This window comes from Sus scrofa, chromosome 5 (genome assembly GCF_054392235.1).
Source record: "Sus scrofa isolate SSC_HxYL_T2T_F1_AM1 chromosome 5, Sscrofa_HxYL_maternal_Yorkshire_Landrace_v2.0, whole genome shotgun sequence".
In the NCBI taxonomy this organism is placed as follows: domain Eukaryota; kingdom Metazoa; phylum Chordata; class Mammalia; order Artiodactyla; family Suidae; genus Sus; species Sus scrofa.
Genome location: NC_139387.1, coordinates 21,652,138 through 21,671,862, shown reverse-complemented (window position 1 = coordinate 21,671,862; position 19,725 = coordinate 21,652,138). Strand labels below are relative to the sequence as shown.

General features: G+C 53.7%; 1 protein-coding gene, 1 long non-coding RNA gene and 1 other non-coding gene across 3 annotated transcripts; all 3 read right to left on the bottom strand.

Moving 5' to 3' along the window:
* Positions 1–7,834: 7,834 nt before the first annotated feature.
* LOC146403197 (uncharacterized) lies at positions 7,835–13,378 on the bottom strand. Its single transcript, XR_014803278.1, has 3 exons — positions 13,307–13,378; positions 10,061–11,643; positions 7,835–8,208 (listed from the first exon to the last, which is right to left on the bottom strand). It is a non-coding gene; the product is annotated as an uncharacterized LOC146403197 (long non-coding RNA).
* A 2,688-nt stretch (positions 13,379–16,066) lies between these two features.
* Positions 16,067–18,392, bottom strand: HOXC5 (homeobox C5). Its single transcript, XM_003126202.4, has 2 exons — positions 17,865–18,392; positions 16,067–17,165 (listed from the first exon to the last, which is right to left on the bottom strand). Exons 1-2 carry the CDS (start codon positions 18,316–18,318, stop codon positions 16,951–16,953), a joined length of 669 nt encoding a protein of 222 aa, XP_003126250.1. The 5' UTR covers positions 18,319–18,392; the 3' UTR covers positions 16,067–16,950.
* On the bottom strand, positions 17,403–17,490 carry MIR615 (microRNA mir-615). The gene has a single exon (NR_038610.1). It is a non-coding gene; the product is annotated as a microRNA mir-615 (primary transcript).
* Positions 18,393–19,725: the final 1,333 nt, after the last annotated feature.

The following is a 19,725-nucleotide window of genomic DNA, read 5'->3' as shown; positions in this document are numbered from 1 at the left end:
TTAAAACGGCATAACAACTATTTGAGGGTTTAATTAGAACATCTGCAATTAAGGGAATGAGGAGGGGAAAGGGAAAAAAAAATAAAACCCTTGTGAGAGGGAGACCGACGGCAGGAGCTTTCCAACCTGTCTCTCACCACCTTGGGGATGCCAGAGAGGGTCCCCGCTTCCAAATTAGGGCTCACCCTGAGGGCTGGAATGAGAGCTGGGCCAGGGCTGATGCCCAAAGGGACTGAATCCCCCTGCCTGGGCCCCTGGCCGCCTTCCCTCCCACCAGGCTCAGGCTCCCCACACTTACCAACCAGGCTCACCAGGAGCGGGTGCTTGGGGTGGGGGGGTTCCCTGGATACCCTCTCCCCAAGATTACAGTGCCTGCCCCCTGCCACCAGGTGGGTGAGAGAACCGAATCCCCTCCAGGCTGACCATCTCCTCGAGGCGATTCTCACGTTTCTAAAGTTGGTTGAGAACTCCTGCCCACTCCTTGTCCAGGACCCTGTGCGTGTGTGCGGACTGGCTGGTCTGGTTGGAAGAGGAACTTGAGACCGTGAGAAAGGGAAGGCTGCTGTTTGGTTGGTAGTGGCTTGGAGTGTGTGAGGGTCTTGTTTTTTGTAATTATTGGTGGTGGGGGTGGGTTCACTATAAGCTGCTGGACGTGGCAAAGGGAAGCCCATGCTGACTGCTGGCCTCCATAAAAAGTCTGAACCCAGCCCCAGGCTGCCCCAGGCTGCCCCGTGAGGACAGTCAAAGTTCCAGGGAGCTCAGGTAGGGTGGGGGGTGGGGTGGGGAAGGTTACAGAAGAAGGAAGCCTTCCAGCCCCACTCCCACCCTCCCTTCTAGGCCTGCACCTGGATCTGGCTGCTCCACCCCATCCTGGCCCAGAATGTTCTTTTCTCCACCTGGCTTCCCTCCTCCCAACCCATAGCGTTCACCTACTACCAGCCCTGCCCCCGCCTCAACCGGCTTTTCTTCTATCTCTTCACCCTCCTGGGCTTGTTAGGGAAGCCTTCCCAAGGCTTTGCCCACCTTACATCTCACCCCCCGCCCCCAGGATTCTGAGCGCCTGCAGGTGGGTCCAGGGAACGGGAGCAGGAAACCCACTTCGGGCCAGAGTGTGTGGGTAGATCCAGAGAGTTCAGATGCCTCCAACCGAATGTCAAATCTGTCTTTGGTTATGACTGCTAACAAATACATATGCATTCATACTATTAATATTTATTAGTGTATTAAATGTCTCCTTATGCCGCCATAAATAGATGGAGTTTTCCTTCCAGGTTTGCACAGCAAATTCAACACGCGCATCCAGAAAGTGAAGTCTGAGAGATTCCCCCAAATATGCCCACATTCATCTACATCATTTACCAAAAAAACTCTCTTTGGACTCCTATATCTTAATAGCCAGAAAGTCGCCTATCACATGGGGAAAATAGCAAGCCAGATAGCAACCACACACATCCATCCAAGCATTTTCATCTGGATATTACTGCAAGCACAGACATAAGATCCCTTCGGAGGGTGCTTGGTTCTTGGGTTTAATGGGGGTGGGGGGCACTAAAGCAGCTCTTGACTGGGATGAATCCGTGGATCAGCTTTTGTGCTTCACCCTCCTGCCTCACCAGCCCAAGGATCTCCAACCCCCGCTCTGCCCGCCATCTCTCGCTGCCCCAATTTTATTTTTTCTTTTTTCTGATCACCTTTCGCCAGCCTCCAAACGTGATCGCTCTCCAAATGCCGCCCCCCACCACCATATCCTTTCTAAATCTCGATCTGGTTTCTCTTTCGGAAACATGTTTCAGTACAAAGCGCTTTCCTTCTGACACTGCTGAAGAAAAATATGTGTCCATTGTGTGCGAGGCCTTATTGTGCCCGGATTACCATACTGACCGTTGGATAACCCATATTCCTCCCCTCCCCAGTAACAAGCTGCCGGCTGAGAGACCTCAGCGGCTCCGCAGATTCTGTGCTGCATTAAAATCTCACCTCTCAGACGCCCTGGATTTTCCTAGGGAGAAAAATAAGTGGGAGAACCAACTCAGGATTTGGAGGGCAAAGAGAAGGAAAATGAGGGTCATTCCTTTCCCTGCTCTCAAAGTGCAGGAGGGGTGTGTGTGTGTGTGTGTGTGTGTGTGTGTGTGTGGTTTTTGTTTTAGAGATTAAAACTGCTACATGTCTCTTTCCTCTTCCTCAAATAAATTGACTTTTAGATGGTATACAATCAAGTAATTCATTTCATTTTTATTTTTTTTCTCCAAGCAACTTGAAAATCCCAAACTAAAGCAAGACTCTTATCCCATTTTCCCCCTGTGTGTGTGTACGTATGTACACATGTGTGTTTTTGTCCCTTTCTAATGCCAGCAGGCAGGGCTAATGTATGCAAAAGAATATGCAAATGCTTAATTGATTTTTTCTTAAATCTCTTGTCAGTAAAAGTAATGAATTGGTCTAAAATGATTTTAATAACCCAGACGTGTCACCAGAAAATACTCAACCTTTTTTTTTTCCCTCCTGGAATCGCTTATAGTCTCAAAAAAAAAAAAAAAAGCAATCATGGAATGTTAATTTGCCCCCCTTTAAAATATTAAAGATGAATTTCTCTTGTTTGTTCGGAGACCATAGGCAAGGTCTTCTCGTGATTTCCCCCTCCTTGCCTTGCTTTCCTTGGAATTCAATTTTCCTCAAATCTCGTTTAAAGTGGCTTTTTAAAAAGTGGCCGCATTTTAATATTGGTTAGACAGAGTGACCTGCATTTCACCTCGGGTGTTTGACTTGTTCCAATAGGTCACTGCCATGGGGTTATTGATGGGGAAACTCCATTGAAATTTGTCTCTTCGCAAATGGCCTTTAGATCTTCCAGCGAGTTCAATAACTAGTTATAATGTGGAAAGGGAAAAATGAAGGCCCTGGGCTAACGAATTTGATGTTTCATTTTTATGCTGGAGAAATTGTTAGTTAGAGGTTGGGTTCCCCACCCCCTTCCTTGCTCATCCTGGCCTCACTGACTGCTCACCGCCACCCCCCCCACGCCGGGAACAAGGCTGCTGGATTGTATGCCCTTTAAAATTGGGGTTGGGGTGTCCCTGTCTCCCTTTGATGCAAGCTTTAATTGTTGTTGTTGTTGTTGTGTTGTTGAAAACTCTGACAAGGAGGCTTGCGCTGCTGGAGATTTGTAACCTGAACCTTCCTGTTGGAAGGGGAAAGGTCTTTTACTTTTAAAGGAGTCTAAATGTGCTTTTGAAAGATCCAGGAATTAGGCTGACTTAGGGTAGCTTACGGAGAGCTCCTTGACCTGGTGCTCAAAGAATTAAGAAGCCGATGCGAAGCTGGGATCCCTTTGGGGGGCTGATGAGGGCATCTCATGCCCTCATCTGTTCTTGGCCTCTGAGCTGCCAGAGACTCCTGGAATCAGGCACTCAGCACCAAAAAAGGTAGAGACTGGAGAAGACTAAGTATAGAGCAGGCAAGAGAATCTTGGGTCTCCTCCAGGGTCAGAAACAGAATTCAGGGGGGACTTGGTCAGGTAACTGCTTACTGAACTTACTGCACTGAAGAGCACCTGGCAAAAGCCCAGTGCCCAAAGATGATGCATTTTGTGAACTGGAAAAAGCAGAGGAAAATGGGGGGGGGGGGTGGAGGATGAGGGTTTTGTTGTTGTTTTTTAAGGTTTCTCCTTTTTTCCTAGAGTTTTTAAGGAGGGGAAAGGGAGGGAAGGTCATTATCTCATTCTCCCCGACCACAGCCAAGTTGGGGAGCCCCTGACTTCTCCAGAGACGCCTCGCTGAGAAAGGGCTGTGGCGGGCTCACCCTCTCCAGGCGGACCCAGCCATTGCCCATCATTAGCAGCATTAACCTCAATAATCACAAAAACGTCGGTCGCTCGCAAACTGAGCTCCCCGTGTGCCTTATTTTCTTCTTCCAGGAACTGTTCCTTCGCCTTCCCTGCCCAAAGGGGTCCAAGCTTAGTTCAGGCTCAAGCTGGCCCTTAATAAGCCCACCCTCCTCCCTTTCGACCCTCGGCTCAAAGATGGGAGTCATTCCAAAAGCAAACCTAGACTCCTGGCTTGGCGGAATAGAGACCCAGGGCAACTTGTAAGTGCCTGAAACTAGGGTGTCACCTCCCTCTATCCCCTCAAACCCAGAGGCGATGTCTTGGTGCCACCTGAGCTGTCAGACAAACTTGCCTGGACAGATCAGGGTACCACTGGGATGGGGGGAGCGGCCTTTCATCACACGCCACAACCCCATAAAAATGGGGCAGCCGGAGAAGAAGCCATTGGGCGGCCTCAGGACCCGGCCTGGGGGAGGACACACTGCCTGCTTCCCAGTCAAGCAGGAATCAATAGCGATCTGTTTAAAAACTTCCCCGCAGCCCCTCCGCGCTACGGCCCGCGGCGGGCGAGCCCCATCCCCGGGCCGATTGCCCACCTCGGCCCGCACCTTGGCTGCCTCCTCCGAATCCGGGACCCCCAGCCTCGGGCCTCGCGCTCTCCCCGTTTTAATTACGTGATTGATTTTCGCTTTGACCGCGTCGGGACGCCTCTGCCTCCGACCGTTTAAATCTTTCGGCTCCCTTTTTTTTTTTTTTTTTTTTTTTTTTTTTTTTTGCATTTCCGAGTCCTGCTGAAGGGCTGTAATTTAGCGACTGGCCCTCGGGCGGCTGGTTCCGGGTCCGGGGCTGCGGCCTCGCCCTACACTCCAACGAAATGGTCCTCCCGGGCTCTGCGGCACGGGCCGCTCAGCAGCCGCCCCACCGCGCGGGGCTCCCACACGGTGCTCCTGCCCACTCGCCTTGCTGAATTATTTTGTGCTCCATTATTCTCTGATAGAAAAATGTTCCGTGTTGGGGTTAGCACTCCATGCCTGGGCTTGGAGCCGAGCTGCTCCGCGTTTTCATCTTTTTCTTCACCCGAATAAGGTGTGTCTGTAGGGGAAGCTCTGCACTGAGACCCGAGGAAGCACCATGCCCGGCTCCAGGCTCAGCGGGAAGCTCCAGCCGCTTCCCCCAAAGACCCGGGCCCCGCCGGCAGCCCAGAAGCTCCGGGAGAAGCAAATTTGGCCGCAACTTTTCACCACTCCCATAGGGCTGGCGGCCCCCAGCCCGCAGTGGGCCATCGGGTCTGATTTTGCTCCCCCAGCCCCAGACGGAGGCCCCATCACCTCGGCAACCCCAGCGGGCACCCCGAGCAGCCTCCTGGAGGTGACCGCGGGGCATCGGGGTCCAGGAACACGCTGGCCACCCCCAGGCCGGAGGGATCGAAGGTGAGGCCAAGGGAGGAAGGGGAGGTATTTCCAAAGACTAGAAAACCCGATTGGGGTGGGGAGAGGAAGGGGAAAGACGTGAAATTTTAAGAAGGAGCCCCTTCTCCTACAGTGGCTGACTTTCCCTTTCTCGCCTCCAAAAGAATACACCTCTTTTTCCTCCTTAAACCGCTGGTTTCCCGCCTAAATCGCTCATCTATTTACAGCTAATAAACACTTTTCTGATTATTCTCCCATGTCCTGTTCATTCTTTGATCCTTTCCTACAGGCAAGCTGTGAGTTACTATTAGCAGTATTTTATGATTCTATTTTTCCCTCTGGGAGAGGAGTGAGTTGCGAATGTCTTTCTCATTGGGGAAGAAGTTCAGTGAAACTTGAGTTTCATAACCTTCTCCCTGTCCGCCCCCACACCCCAGACCTGCAACACCCCACGCTCTGCTTCCCTAGCCCCTTCCCCACCCACCCGCCCCCGCAGCAATGTTGCCGGGTAAATAAGAGTCCGCCTGCCTGGCTATTAGGATTCTGGAGACGTTGGCATCTGTAACAATCATTAGTCAAAGCCGCGGAAGCCAAAGGAGCCGAGGAGTTGGACAGAAAAAATCTTGGAAATGATATACAGGAGCCGCGGAGGCATCAATCCCGCCCGATAAGAGCTTGGCTGCTGGGAGTGAGGCTGCCGCTTAATTGGGCCCAGGGCACCAAGAACAATTGGGAAGGAGGCATGTATGGGTCAAGTAGTGACCCTGGCACTCTTTGGGCACCCTATAAAAATAGTGGGAGACTTGAACATCCTTTTCCCCAAATTTCAAAGGCCCAGTTGGGGCTGCCTCTGTCAGCCTCTCCACCCTGGGAGCCAAGAGGAGCGGAGCCAGAGGACTCTTCCCTTCTCTCCCGCTTCTCAGTGGCTGTCTTGGGAGATACTGCAGGTTGGGGGGCCTGGGCTGGGATTTCAGGTCCCAGGGACAGCCTGGAGAGAGGCTGTGGTTCCTAGAGTGGGTTTTTAGGGGGCAGATGACTCATTTGGCTTCTATTTAGAGATTGCCATGGAGATAACTACAGAATCACCCTCTTTAATAAGCAAAACAGCCAAAAGATATTTGTTCCCTATCCCCACTCACCTGATGTCTTTATTGACACACACACACACACACACACAGAGGTGCAGTAAGTGTAAATCCTTCTACGAGGAGATCTATGCCCCCTACCTCGAGATATATGCATTATGGAACCATCTCTAAACATACTTTCAAATATTTAAGTTTGCAGCAACGACTCTAAAGATCTCCAAAAAATGTAGCTTCAATATATGCCTATTTTATGAGCTGGGACTTTTGCATAAATCTAGATAAAAATTTCAAAAGAGACATTGAGCAAACATATGCATAGTTCTTTCCAACCGAGGAGGGAAAAAAAAACCCACCAAATATTCATCCAGCTATTTAGAGAGAGCTGTACCAGTAACATCCCAGCCTATACATCCAGCACCATAGAGAGATTGGTAATGTGCACACAGGAATTTGACAGGATTGTTATGTTCACTGTGGATCTATAAATCTAAAGACCTATAAATCTGCATTTAAATGTGGAGTAGAGAGGGGTGTAAAACATACATCCTGTTACACACACAGCCATCTATAAATACATGGTCACATATACAGCTATAGGATCGCTTAGCTCTCTATAAGGACACGTGTATTTGCATCCAGTCTTAAGAACGAGGGAGAGTCTCGGATGCTTGTGGGTTTGGGATGCTCCAGCCCAGACTTCTCCAAAGTAAACAGGAGCTTGTACAAGCGAGGGCTCAGAGGGCCCAGGAACTTGCATACTCTATGGCCTCATTTCCAGCATATGGGGAATTTCTCTGGCAATGGATCGGAGCCCTGACACCTGGGCCTGAAAGTGTCCTAACTTGAAATAGCCTGAACGGAGACAGAGGTAGCAGCGGGCTCTTGACGTCTCTTCCCTTCAGCTCCCCAGCCCAAGGCTGGGGGAGGGACCTGCGGGAAGGTGGGGTGTTTTTAGGAGGAGAAGCCTCATTGACATTACAAAATGGAGCCATTCAGGTAACGTTGGATTTTGTTTCCTGACGTCTGGGTTACAGAGAGTTGGGAGAAGGCCGTGGGTGGTCGCACACAGCCCTGCACCTACCTTAATTACCTAAAACCCAGTCACAGGCTCTGCAGGGAGTTTCCTGCATTCCTACGACCCTAGAGGCTTCGATAGGTCTCAATCCTATGCCTCTCTTCACAAGCTCACTCTTATACACCTGAAGTCCTACCTTGTCATAAGGGGTTTGGGGCTCAGGAAAGGGGTCACAGGGAGACAGCAGCCCCAGAAGAAGGGAGAGCCCCTGGGAGTCACAGTACCCACCCTCAGGCTTAGGGGCTGACTGCCTTTTTAGTTCCTTTTCAACGGAGGGGTTGGAGGACCAAGATCTGTGCAGGCAAAAGAAAATGAAAGGGGACATGATATTTCCATCTGGAATTTTGAGGGAGAAGACTCACCAATGAGCCCTTTTCTTGGTGGAGACAGAGGATTTGGGGTGGGGTAGGGGGGACTGAACTTCTTTTGATTTTTCTCCTTTGCTTTCCTGGGGAAAGGGAGGTAAGGAAGGCCCCAGGTGGGCTTGGGGAAGTGCAATCCAATCTAGCTGGCTAGCTTGGGGGAGAGTGATTTACAAAGCAAAAGCTCAGATGCTACTTCCTGAGAAGTCACCAGATCAAAACAGCCTCCTCTAGGCTTTTATGACCCCGTCTCTACTCCCAACAGGAAAAGCACCCTCAATAAAACCTCAGCTCACGCCCCCATCCTCCACCCTGGGCGGGGGGGGGGGGGGGGGGGGGGGAGATACAATCTAAAACGAGGGACCTGACCCTTACTCCTTCATTCCACACACACACACACACACACACTGGATTTTCCACCCAGAAAGTTGACTTTTTAAAGAAATATTAGCTAGACGAGATTTTTCTCCACTATCTGAGTGAAGCAGCAGCCCTGAGACGTGTGTGGTTTGAGCCTGGAGAGCTGGTCAAGGGAGATTTGACCAGCTAAGGGTCTGGCCTCTGAGGCCCACATTGCCCTCCAAACCCCTACAACCCAACAGGCCAATAGGACACTAAAGGTCACCACGAGCCTAGCTGCCACCATCTGTAGGGGCTGCTCCAGGGGTCTGGTTTTCCAGGGAGGCAGAAGGAAGGAAACTCAACAGTTGCCCAGGGCCTGAGGACAGGAATAGGGAGGGGAGGATGAATGGTCTCCAGGCTGGGCTGATGGCAAGAATGGGGCAGGACAAGGACTGGGAAGTTGGCTTAAGGCTGGTTTATTGTGTCCAGCCTGGGCTTCTCACTGCTTTCATACCCCACCACGGGCACATACCTATACTGTTGTGTGTTCAGAGGTGGTGTTCCAGGCCTGGGAGACACAGGGATCTTTCAAGGGCAGAACCCAGCCCACTCCACCCACTCTGAGAGCTGTGGCCCATGCAGTGCTGGCGGGATCCCAGGCAACCGAGCCCACACATTCCACCCCACTCATATGGGGCTGCAGTTCATGGTGGAACTTTCTCTGCACTGGTGTCACGTGTACAAAAGCAGCCTCGTTCCTGCACCGGCTCCCCAGCATGCCCAGAGCCTTCTATTCAGACTCTCATTGTGGCTTCTAAGGCCTGGTCATCAGAGGCTGAACAGAGTTCAGGATAACCTAGCCCAACGTTCTTAAGTCCAAAGTTTCATCTTCCTCCCGCCCTCACCCCCACCCCCATCCCCACACAGAGACTCTTCCTAGGAATGGGAGAAGGAAATGGACCCCAGGGTTCCTCTCTAGGACACAAGGACAAAGATATCTCCATCACCTCAGTTCCTCAGTCCAGACTCCTTGGGCTCCTGGAGGCCCATCAAAGCCGCGAAGGGAAATATCAGAACAGACACACCATTCTGGATTACAAGAACCCAATAAAAGGGATGTGGTTTTCTAGGCCCTCTAGCAGCTGGCCTCTTCTTTAAATTGAATCTCAAAAAGCCTCAAAGCCCTAGCTGGGGGTCTTGAATGCAGATTCTCTCCCTTCTCCACCTCTAAGGCCTTCAGTCCCAGGAGGAGGAGGCTCAAAGCAGTGCTTGTCTCTCCAGGAGAAGAACACACAGAATTAAAGCCCAGGACAAGGATGTTTCAGCTCAGAAACTCAGCCCAAGGCAATTACAAAGAGGAGGAGTGTCAAAGAGACAGAGAAAATCTACCTGGCTATTAGAAGGGGCAAGGCAAAACAAAACAAAACAAAAATCTCTCTTGTCAGTGCCTGCTTAATTACAGCCAATCCCCCCTGCGTTTCCACCCTTACTTTCAGGGGCTCTGCAACCTCCAGTAAGAGATACCCATTCGGAGTTGGATGAGAGAGGTGAGAATTGGCCTCACACAAGACTTCCACACCATCTCCCAGGGAAAAATAAGTTTGCGTGCTCCAATTCTAACTCCTGAAGGAAGTCAGTGGAGCAGTGGGGTTGAAGATGACGTGGGAAGTGGGGGTGCGATGGTTTCTGAGAAGGACTGCCTTCCCTCTGGCTTCTCATTCTAATCCTTTCCATTTGGCCTGTGGCATCATCCCCAGATCAGCCCCACTCAGAAGACAAACTAGCAGGAGGGTGCTGACAAAGCCTGGCTCAAACTGGGCTATCCCTCCCACTCTGGCACCCCTGACACACAGCCCCCAGGAGGCCTCAGGTGTCTGGGTGGCCCAAGCTATCAGAACTCCTGCTCATCAGTCAGCTCAAGGAGGACATGAGATAGAAGGAGGAGGGAAGGGAAGGGGAACTCAATCAGAAAATTAACCCTGGAACGAAGACTTGAAGACTAGGGGGTGGGGGAAGAAGTGCCTGGGTCTGGCCCCGCAAGTGGGTTGGCTCAGGGCTCAGCCCAAGCATTCAGGAGACACATGAGCATGTGCTGGGCCATCAGATGCTCTTGCTCAGAAATAGTTTATCACCCATTGCTTGTTCCGACCTGACCTATGTAAGCGTGAACATCACAATCCACACTTTCAGTGGCTGTGTCCTTTGATAGCCATTGGCCAGGACAAAGGCTCATCACATCACTATCATCATTATCATCATCACCTTTAGATCTTGTCAAAAGAATGGAAAGGAAGGGGACTTAAATCTATCAACTGTTTCATATGGGGATGAGAAAGGGGAAGAGTTCTGGTTTTCTGGGCTCATTCCCTTTTCCAGAACCATTCTTTCAACTGGCTTGAAGTTATTGAACAAACTAAAGGTACCAAACACAGCTTTCAAAGTCTTCGCTTTTGCTCACTTCCTCAACCATGCCAGAGGCAGTTGGTTAAAGCTAATTAATGTCTTCTGGGACATGTCCAGAAAGATAAATCAAGAGGTCTCTTCCACCTGCCCCCAAGAGGATCCAGAGGATGAAAATGTGTGCAAGGTAAATGTCTAAGAACTAATCAGAGAATTTGAATTCAGGGCTGCAGTCCACGTGTAGCCTAATGTAAAGTGCATATCTACAAAGTCCGGGGTGTTGGGTAGGAACACAGGGGAGACCATGGGAATGATGCAGAGAATGCCCCCATAACCTCAGATCCCTGTACAATTGAGATTGACCTGGAGGTACAACTTTCTTAGAACTAGAGGACACAACCCAAAGACTCCCCAGAGCTGGGTCAGGGACAGAGGGAGGGGGCTAAAATATTCTCACCCTCACTTAAACTCTTCAAATCAGAGACAGGGCAGATGCAGGAACTATAGAAGGTGGTGGGGAGGGAGGAAGAGGACTCCAGGGGAAGGGCGAGACAGAGACCCCAGTACTTTTTGGCTGATTGGTTGGTGGAGGCCATGTGACCCTGCTTAGCGCCTTTCTGATTGGTCGCTTGACCTCTTCTAGGGTTAAAGACCTAGGAACAAAATTAAAAGCTTTCCGGGTTAGTTGGGGCGCCTTGACACCTGATGGACCGCCCATTCCGCTCCCCCACCCCCAAATTCGGCCTTTAGGGGAGGGGAAAACCGAGAATCTCGGGGCCGGTTTGTATTACTTCCATTTGTATTTGTCCTACAAAAGAGCAATAAAACTGGCTGAGGCCAATTATTTGAGAAGAAGGACGATCTATGATTACTAGGGTGGGAAGAAGGGGTGATATTTAAATGGAATTTTGAGCTAAGAAACAGAGAAGGGGACAAGAAAGTCATAGAACACCCCATCCCCCAAGAGACGCCCGGTTAAATCTGTAAAACAGAAACACACTCACTCACCTCGCTACGCAGAGCAGAGGGGAGGGGGCTGAGATTTGGCCCGGAGTCAGGGAAGGCGATGCGTCTTGCCTGGGTGTGGGACTGCAGCCCTGGCTAAATTCTTCGTTGAAGACTCTTAAACTCGCTCCCCGAGACCCTGGGGAGGCCGGAGGGAGGGGAAGAGTCAAGTTATAGAAGGGAAATTCCCATCTTCCTGCTGTTTGGCTGGAAAGTTTCCAGAAACCCTCAAAATCAGACTGGCGGGGAGGGGAGGATTGAGGAGAGCGGGTGCAAGGAAGGGAGACTCTGGGTTAACTTCTCCCAAGGCTACTGCGGAGAATCTGCTCTGATCCCAACGCTTCGCTTCCCCGGGAATAAAGCGGTGGAAGGCTCGGGGGTCGGGGGCAGCTGGTGAAGGACTGAGACCTCGAGAGGAGGGAAGGCTTTTTCGGGGAGTTCTCCACCTGGGCACTGGCACGCCTCAGCTCCTCGTGCAGACAGTGCCCTAGAGCGGTGGGGCTCTGCCCCTTGGATCTGGTCTCTGCCCCCCTTCATCCTGCGAGAGTCTGCCTGGGTGCTCCGCCTCTGCTTGATTCCTGCTTCTTCCTCAGTCCCTTGGGCGGCAGGGGCATGCCACCCGCGTCCTTCCCCAGTGACACCTCTCCACTCTGGGGACTCCTCTCGCCCCTAAGGCGGTGCCTCCCCCTGCGCAGAAGAGCTGCAGACCTGCTCGCCCCTCCCTCCTCTCCCCTTTCTCAAGGCCTGGACGAGAAGCTACCCTGTTTGGAATTCCTGGCAATTTGGGCTGGTCCCCTCAGGGACCCTGAGTTCCCATGAAGCCCTGACTTAGCTCCCGGTGGTGGTGGTGGCGCATGGGGAGGGTACACACTCGCAGGTGGGGAGGACCTGTGCCTCTGCGCCTGAAGCCTCTACAGTGCCTTCCTAGAAACCTGAAGGGAGCCCCCTCTGAGTCTGGCCCCAGGGCACCATCCCCCAGAGACCACTCTCCTCAGGGCTGGGGGGCTTTCTTGGCCAGCCCAGAAAAGATGTTGCCTCCACTCTCACACCCATTTGTACTCCACTCACAGCAGGAGTCTCTAGGCCTCCAGGGGGGCCTCATTTCATCTCAGGCCATCACCAGGGAACGCCAGGAAAACCCCCGACAGCTACAGGGAGGGGGAGACATGAGACCACACTGGCCCCAGACAGACTAAGACCCCAGACTGTTGCGGCTGGGACAGCTGCCCACCCAGGCCTGGTGGTAAGGGGAGAGAGAGGGAGGCTGTTTAGGGACCCCTGGGCTCCACTGGCCACCTTTAAGATGCTCTGCCATTTCCGGTTGCAGCCTGTGGGCTCAGAAGACCCAAAACCCTCTTTCCCTGCTTCCCTCCCCAGCTGCCGGCCCTGCCTGGACTCTGGGCCACTGGCCAAGGGCTGCATTGGCCCCTGCCCAGAACAAGGGCCCCAGAGGCCCTTTGCGCTTGCGCCTGGAGTTTACACACTCCTACAAGCACCAAACATCCCTGTGTCTGCCGCTGGCTGTCTTTCTTCCCAACTGAGAAGGGAGAAGGGGGGGTCAGGCAAAGCTCTGAAGAACCCAGGCCTCTCTTTACCCCAGTTGACTTGCAGTTGGAGGGCCTGGGGGTGGGGAGGACGGCTCCCCCATCCTCCTACCTCCCAGCGGCTTCTCCTCTTCTTCTCCCAGCCTGGTCTGGGGAGGGCCGCTTCCCCTCCCCTTAATGAGTGGGCACTGCCTCCTATCTGGGGGGGTGGGGGTTAGGTAAATGGGAGAAAGGGTCAGAGAGAGAAAATGAACTTACAGCGTTCGCCTGGGATTCATTTGCGAAGATGTAACCTCTCTCACCATCATCCCCAGCGCCGTAATCCCCTCTAACTGCCAGGCCCTCTGTCCTAGCATTAAACCTCACCAGCAGCTGCGTGGCTGGACAGTTAAGATTATATATGATGTAAATATATTGTGGGTTTGTCAGCTCTCCCTACACCATAAAACTTGGTTTAATGACATCACGTGGTCCCCCAAGAGCCACTCACGGGCTTGCCTTCGGGCCATTCACATAAATAACCTCCAAAAGTTTCAAACTCCTAAATTCACATAGAAGCTGTGCCTATTTCTCTAATGCTCAGTTACACTAAAAAGCCCTTGTGCTGGTCCTTTGCCCCACCCCCACCCCCCCTTGCAGGGTGGGGAGGGGGGAGAGGGTGGATCCTTATTTATTTATTTATTTACTTACTTACTTATTTCCATAAGGACCTGTCGCCTCCGAGAGAGGTCGCGTTGATATTTTTTTTCCTCCTATTTTTTTTTTCCTCCTCTCTCCTCTAATTGCTCAGAGGAGTGGGCCGTGTCCCCCTCTTCCCACTCCCCCGGGAAGGTAAGTCACGCTTCTTCCCCTTCTTTCTCGCTGCCAGAGAGGGTGGGTTCCAGGGCAAAGTGGAGAAGGAGGCTCCACGGTCTCTTTTTGGGACCCAGAAGCCCCTCCACTGTCCCCTTCAGTAAAGCCAAACCCTGGTACTTGAAGGCTGTTCCAGGAGGCTGGCTGGTGGGAGAACCACCCCAGACTCCAAAGCAGAAGCCCTCTGCTCAGGGAGAAAGCAAGGGTCTGGGCCGCACCCACTCCCACTGCAGGGGAGTCGGTCTGTGGCCTCTGCCTAGGTTGTGGCCGCTGATGCCGCTGAAGCAGAGCCCGGGGCCTGAGCACAGGCCTGCAGGCTGTGACAGTGGCCGAAACCTGGCAGGGCTGCATCTACCCGGGGCTGGCTGACGCATCAGTCCTCCAGCTCCTCCAGGGAAAGAGAGGCCCAAGCCTGCAGGGGAAGGAAGCAGTCAGGTACGGGGGCTGATGCGCCCTGCCCAGGCGGGTCCAAGCCACACTGCCCCCACCCCTGGCCAAACTCTGGGTTCTCCCCCAACCCCCCGCCGCCGCCGGGGGCAATGGGTCCCCTGGGGCCAGAAGCGCGGGGCCTTGGCAGCAAGGGAGGCTGGGGCGGGTGATGGTGGGCGCCACGGCCTCTTTCTTAGTTAACTGTTACCCATTGGAGACGCCAGTGCTTCTCCACGCTTCACCACTCACCCAATAGTTTTACTCAGCATGGAGAAAAAATTAAAATAACTCCCTGAAGAAAATTACACATTTTATTTGAGAGAGGGGGGGCTCGAGAGAGGAGATGCGTTGGTGCTGGGCTGGGCTGACTGCTGTGCGTTAGGGGAGGAGAGACGTTACGAGCAAGCGCCCTAACCTGGCCTGAGTGCAGTGGGAAGGGGAAGGGCGTAGCCATGGGTGCATTTCAATAAACACGTGCTGGGACCTCCAGTGATGGGGTGAGACCAGGCCCTTAGGTCTTTCAAAAAAAAAAAAAAAAAAAAAAAAAAAAGGCAGACTGGCAGCTTAGGCGGTGGGATGCAGGAAAGTCAGTCCTTATAATAAATCCAAGGAGCATCAGCATTAATAATCATAAATATTCCCCTTGCCCCTCCCCAGAGCCTCTCTGCTCTCTTTCCCTCTCGGCTGCTGGAACAGCCTTCACGCTCAACTCCTGAACTGCCCCCAGTGTGGGGGGCCTAGGCTTGGCTCCAGGAACTCACCCTGTGGGAGGCAGGAGAGGAAATGCAGTAAAGTTTTATGGACCCTTCCCACATTTGTTTCTCCTGTAAAGTACTTCCTCCCCCAGCCCAGGGCAGGAGCTGGGAGCAGCGCAGAGAGGGCCTCGACCAGCCTCAGGCACTACCTGAATTATCTGCTTCCCCCCCCTTTCCCTTTTAGCCCACCCTCCCCCTCCACACAAAATCCCAGAGACGGAGATAAATGATGTCAAACAGACGCAACTCGGGCACTGGTCTATGCAACTCCTTTCCCAGATAATTGTCCCGCATAGCCCTGGGCCCTAGGAGGTGGGAAAGACAGTCTGAACATTTCCAGCCAGGCAGGTACACACTGCGGATTGCCCCGCTGCTCCCCTCTCCCTTGGTAACTTAGAAAGCTCACACACCTCCTCCAGCATCCCCCAGTGCCCCTCTTCCAAGCGGTACCAACTCTTACTGAGATGCTTTGGGGACCCAATGGACCCCTAAGCTGAGGATTCAGCTCTCCCTCTCTGGACAGTGAGTCCCCCCACCTCCCAAGGACCACCTAGCCCAGGGAGAGATCTTCATAGGCCTAGAAGGGCCTGAGTCTGAGCACCACCGCTGAGCCACCAGTCCCTGGTCCCAGCAGATTAGCCCTGGCATGCAGTGGCGGCTGCTGCCAGGCTAGAGGCCTCGGATCCACCCAGCCAAGATGGGAGTGGGTGCAGAGGCCTGGATGCCTTGGACAGCCACAACACGGGAAAAGTCAGTACAGGTGGTCTGCGTGCCCTCCCCTTTCCCCAGAGGTCCTCCTTGGAGCTAGTGATCAGGAAAGGAGCTATTTCACCTCCCTCTTCTCCATACTCCTAGAGGCTCCTAAAAAGTCTTGTAAAGGAGAGGCTTAAAGCCTGTGGGCCTCCCCCAGCACCCCACAGCCCAGCCCATTTAGACACTGTTACCCAATGCACGCCCCCAAACAGAGAGGAACCACTGCATCTTTAGTCCTGTTCTCTCTTTGTCTTTATTTGATATGACAAAATATAGTTTCAGGAAAGACCTGGAGTCAATAAATAGTTGGACAACAGCGATGGGCAGAAGGGCACAGAAACTCGTGGCAGGGATTACTGGGCAGCCAGGAGCCTCTAGGGGCTTTGCTGGGGTCCAGTAGCAGAGAACCCCAATAGTTGAGCTAGCTAGCGGCCTGAGGCTGGGGGCCTGAGAGATCATGCAGAGAGTGCAGGCTGGAGAGGTTCCCCGGGCTTTGGGGTGGGGGAGCAGGTTTGAAGAGCATAGGGCAATGGAGGGGGCCCTAGGCAGAGGTTCAGTCATCTCCCCCTTTCATATGCAAATCATTTTTAAAAATGAACATCAGTTTAGTCGCTACAAGGAAGCACCCCGAGTCTGGTGCCAGATTCGGCCAGGCACACCCGTTCTCTCACCAAGCCCGCAGCCGCCTGGTCGGCCTAAACCGGGAACAAAGGAGAGGGCGAGGCCAGAGGGTCCGGGCGCAGGGGCCTGAGGCCCCCGCAGGGCCCACCTGAACTCGGGCGGGCCAGGCTGAGGCAGGGATCCCGAGGCGGCCCAGGCCGGGTTCGCTCGGCACCAGCCCCTGCGCCGCAAGCCCTCTGGGGAACCACTGCGGAGCCTGCCCTAGGACCTCGGCGCGGAGCAGAACCGAGGGAGTCCGGGCAGCCCCGCGGGAGCCTGGGGTCGGTGGGGATGCGGAATGCCAGGGGGAAAGAGCTTTTGTCTGAGAGGCCCGGGAGCCGGTGCTCCAGCCGCCGCCCTTCGCCCCAAAATATCGAAAGAGGAAAACGGAAAAGGAAAAGCGCGGGGACCGAAGCGGGCTCGGGGTGCTCTCGGCGGGCCTCCCCGCGGCCTCTAGAGAGCCTCTTTGCTTTTCATTTTGGAATCTTTCTTCCACTTCATCCTGCGGTTCTGGAACCAGATCTTGATCTGTCTCTCGTTGAGACACAAGTTGTTGGCGATTTCTATGCGCCTGCGGCGAGTGAGGTAGCGGTTAAAGTGGAATTCTTTTTCCAGTTCCAGAGTCTGGTAGCGCGTGTAACTGGTTCGGGACCGCTTGCCGTCCGTCTCTGGAACATAAACCCCCCAAGCCAGGAAGGGGTGAATAGCGTGCAGCGCCCCAGCGTCCCGGTCCCAGCCCAGGCCCCCACCCGCGGCCAGAGGGAGACGAGGCGAGCAGGGCAGGACAGGCCCGGCGGGCCGCAGGCGGGCCCGGCCCAGCCCAGCCTGGCCCGGGGAGAGGCGCCTCCGCCCAGGCAGGAAACTTTCCGCCGCAGCCTTCACTCAGCAGCCGGAGGGGCTGAGGGGGTGGGGGGGAGAGGGAGACCCAGGCTCGGACCGAACAATAAGCACCCTCGAGATCCGAGCACCGGGGAGCCCCCTCCCGCCCCTCCCGAGTCGCTGGAATCCTCCGGAGCGGCAAGCGGCGGCCGAGCCGGCTCCGCAGGGGAGGGAGGAGGGACCGCGGGGGGATCCCCGCTCTGGAGCCCCGCGCTCCTCACCCTTCAGATCCCTCTATTTTTTTAACTCCCTCCCTCTCCCCCAAAAATTGAATATTGCCTTTTATACACGTTTTGTTCCTATGATCCAATTATGTCGTCGTAAATTTGGGCGCACACAGCCTCTAAGCCTTTTAGTGGACAGTTTTACGAGCCATTGATGCCTGGATCGTAAAATTTATGGCCGCAGGTTTTTTTTCTTTATTTGCCCCGCATGGCCTATAAAACCCAGGCGGACCCGAGCGCGCAAAATGAAGTCCTAAAGTTTACCGTGGCTCATGTGCAGTTTGGTCATCCACGGGTAAATCTGTGGCGGGGCCGGTGGCTGGCTCAGTCCGGCGGGCTGCCCTGTCTGCGCCTGCTCCTCTTTGATCTCCCCACTGCTCTTAGCTCGCTCCTCCAGCGCTGGGCGAGCCGCCTTCTGACTGTACATCCCGGGGTTCAGAGGAGCCGCTTCATCTCTGCCCAGAGCGTGTCCCGGAGCGGCCGCGGCGCTGCAGGCGGGGCGGTCGGGGTGAGCCCGGGGGTTGGCAGCCATGTCTACCCCGTGGAGAGAGTTGGAAGGCGCAGGCGGTGGGAAAGTGATGCTTAAGTCCAATCCGCCGTAGCAGTACCTGGATGCCTGCACCTCTGAGGCCGATCCATAGTTCCCACAAGTTTGCATGTTATAGGCAGGGATATTGGGGCTCTGCTTATAGAATGAATTGGCTACGTAGGAGCTCATGGCGGGGAGGGCCCAAAAAAAATTTCTGCACCCTTTTTGATTAAGGGTGATTTGTGACTCTTTGAAGTTGAGGGGTTTTTTGTTCTCCAAAGTGCACAATTTATAGGTGGAGATATCTCTTTCTTTATCCTATGCGCTCTTCCCAAATAAGGGAGCCTTAAATAGAGTCACGTGACTCGAGCGGCCACTCATAAATTTGGCTTGATGACCTCCGGGAGGTTAGTGATGGAAGCCGGCGAAACGCATCTTGATATGTTGGCAAAGCCCAACCAAGGGGGTGAGGGAGTGAGAGTGAGAGAGAGAGAGAGAGAGAGAGAGAGAGAGAGAGAGAAAGGGAGAGAAGGGGGAGGAAAAAAAAAATGGTTCTTGGAATTGGGGGGTAGCCGGGACAACGAGCCCACAGCGACACCTGGTGCCTACTTCGAGGAATTGCAGCCTGGCTCTCTGGCTGGCCTTCAGGCCTTGGCTTTTTCTCCTGTGAAGAGGCTGGGTGTTGATGCAACAAACCCCTGAAATGGCCTTTTAAATTATATTTAATTTTAAGGGGAGATGAAGCTTCACTAGGATGTACAGAGAGGTTTTTTTGGTAACAGATAGCCCTGTCCTCCAGAACCTCAAGGTCTTTCAGTGTTCAAAATGGCTGAAGGAAGGGGTTTGGGGTAGGGAGGCCCCCCTGCCCTGGCTGGAGGGGGTTTATCTCAGGTTTGCTAAACCAAGGGTGGGGATCCCTTCCCTTGGAGGCCCCAGGGCCCTGTTACTGCTGAAGGGGTTGCCTGTCAGCTTGGGAAAGTGAACCCAGCCTCTGGAGTGGTAGACAGGATCCCCAGGAGGAGGGGTCCTGGGTAGGCAGAACTAGAGAGGACAAGAGTGCTGGGGCCTCTGGGATGAGCCTGGAGGTGAGGAGCCAGGGGAAGATGACTAGGCCTCCTCATCAAGCCAGGGAGTCCAGAGTGGCAACAAGGCAATTTTCAATTTGGGTGGGTGGCAGGGGTGGGTGGCAGAGGTAGCTGGGTGGCTAAAGAAACAGAGACACCATGGGCTGGGGAACTGCTCTGCATCCCTGTGTATGACCCTCATGTGGTACCTATGCCAGGTATTTTGCATGGAAAATAGATGTTAACTGACAGCCTGGAGAAGCAAAATCCAGGCCTCCACAAATGTGACAAGAACAGGACAGAGGAAGAGGCCTGTTTTGTGCCTTTGGGGGAAAAGGCCTCTGAACCAGGCTTTCTAGGGACCTGGACCCAGAAGGGTGTCACAGGAGAGCAATTTCTGAGCTCTTTGGAGGTGCAGAAAGGACCTGGCTAGGGCCGACAGGGCTGGGGGTGGGCAGGGCAGGAGCCTGGGCCACCTTTACAGGCTGCGACAAGGGGCTCCCACAGCCTTTCTGACCCCTTCCCTAGCCCC

Bases quoted from the DNA above. Each gene is read 5' to 3' on its own strand.
- HOXC5 (XM_003126202.4), bottom strand. From the start codon at position 18,318: ATGAGCTCCTACGTAGCCAATTCATTCTATAAGCAGAGCCCCAATATC. The intron at 17,166-17,864 runs GTAAACTTTAGG...TTTATGTTCCAG, and splicing joins CAAACTGCACATGAGCCACG to AGACGGACGGCAAGCGGTCC.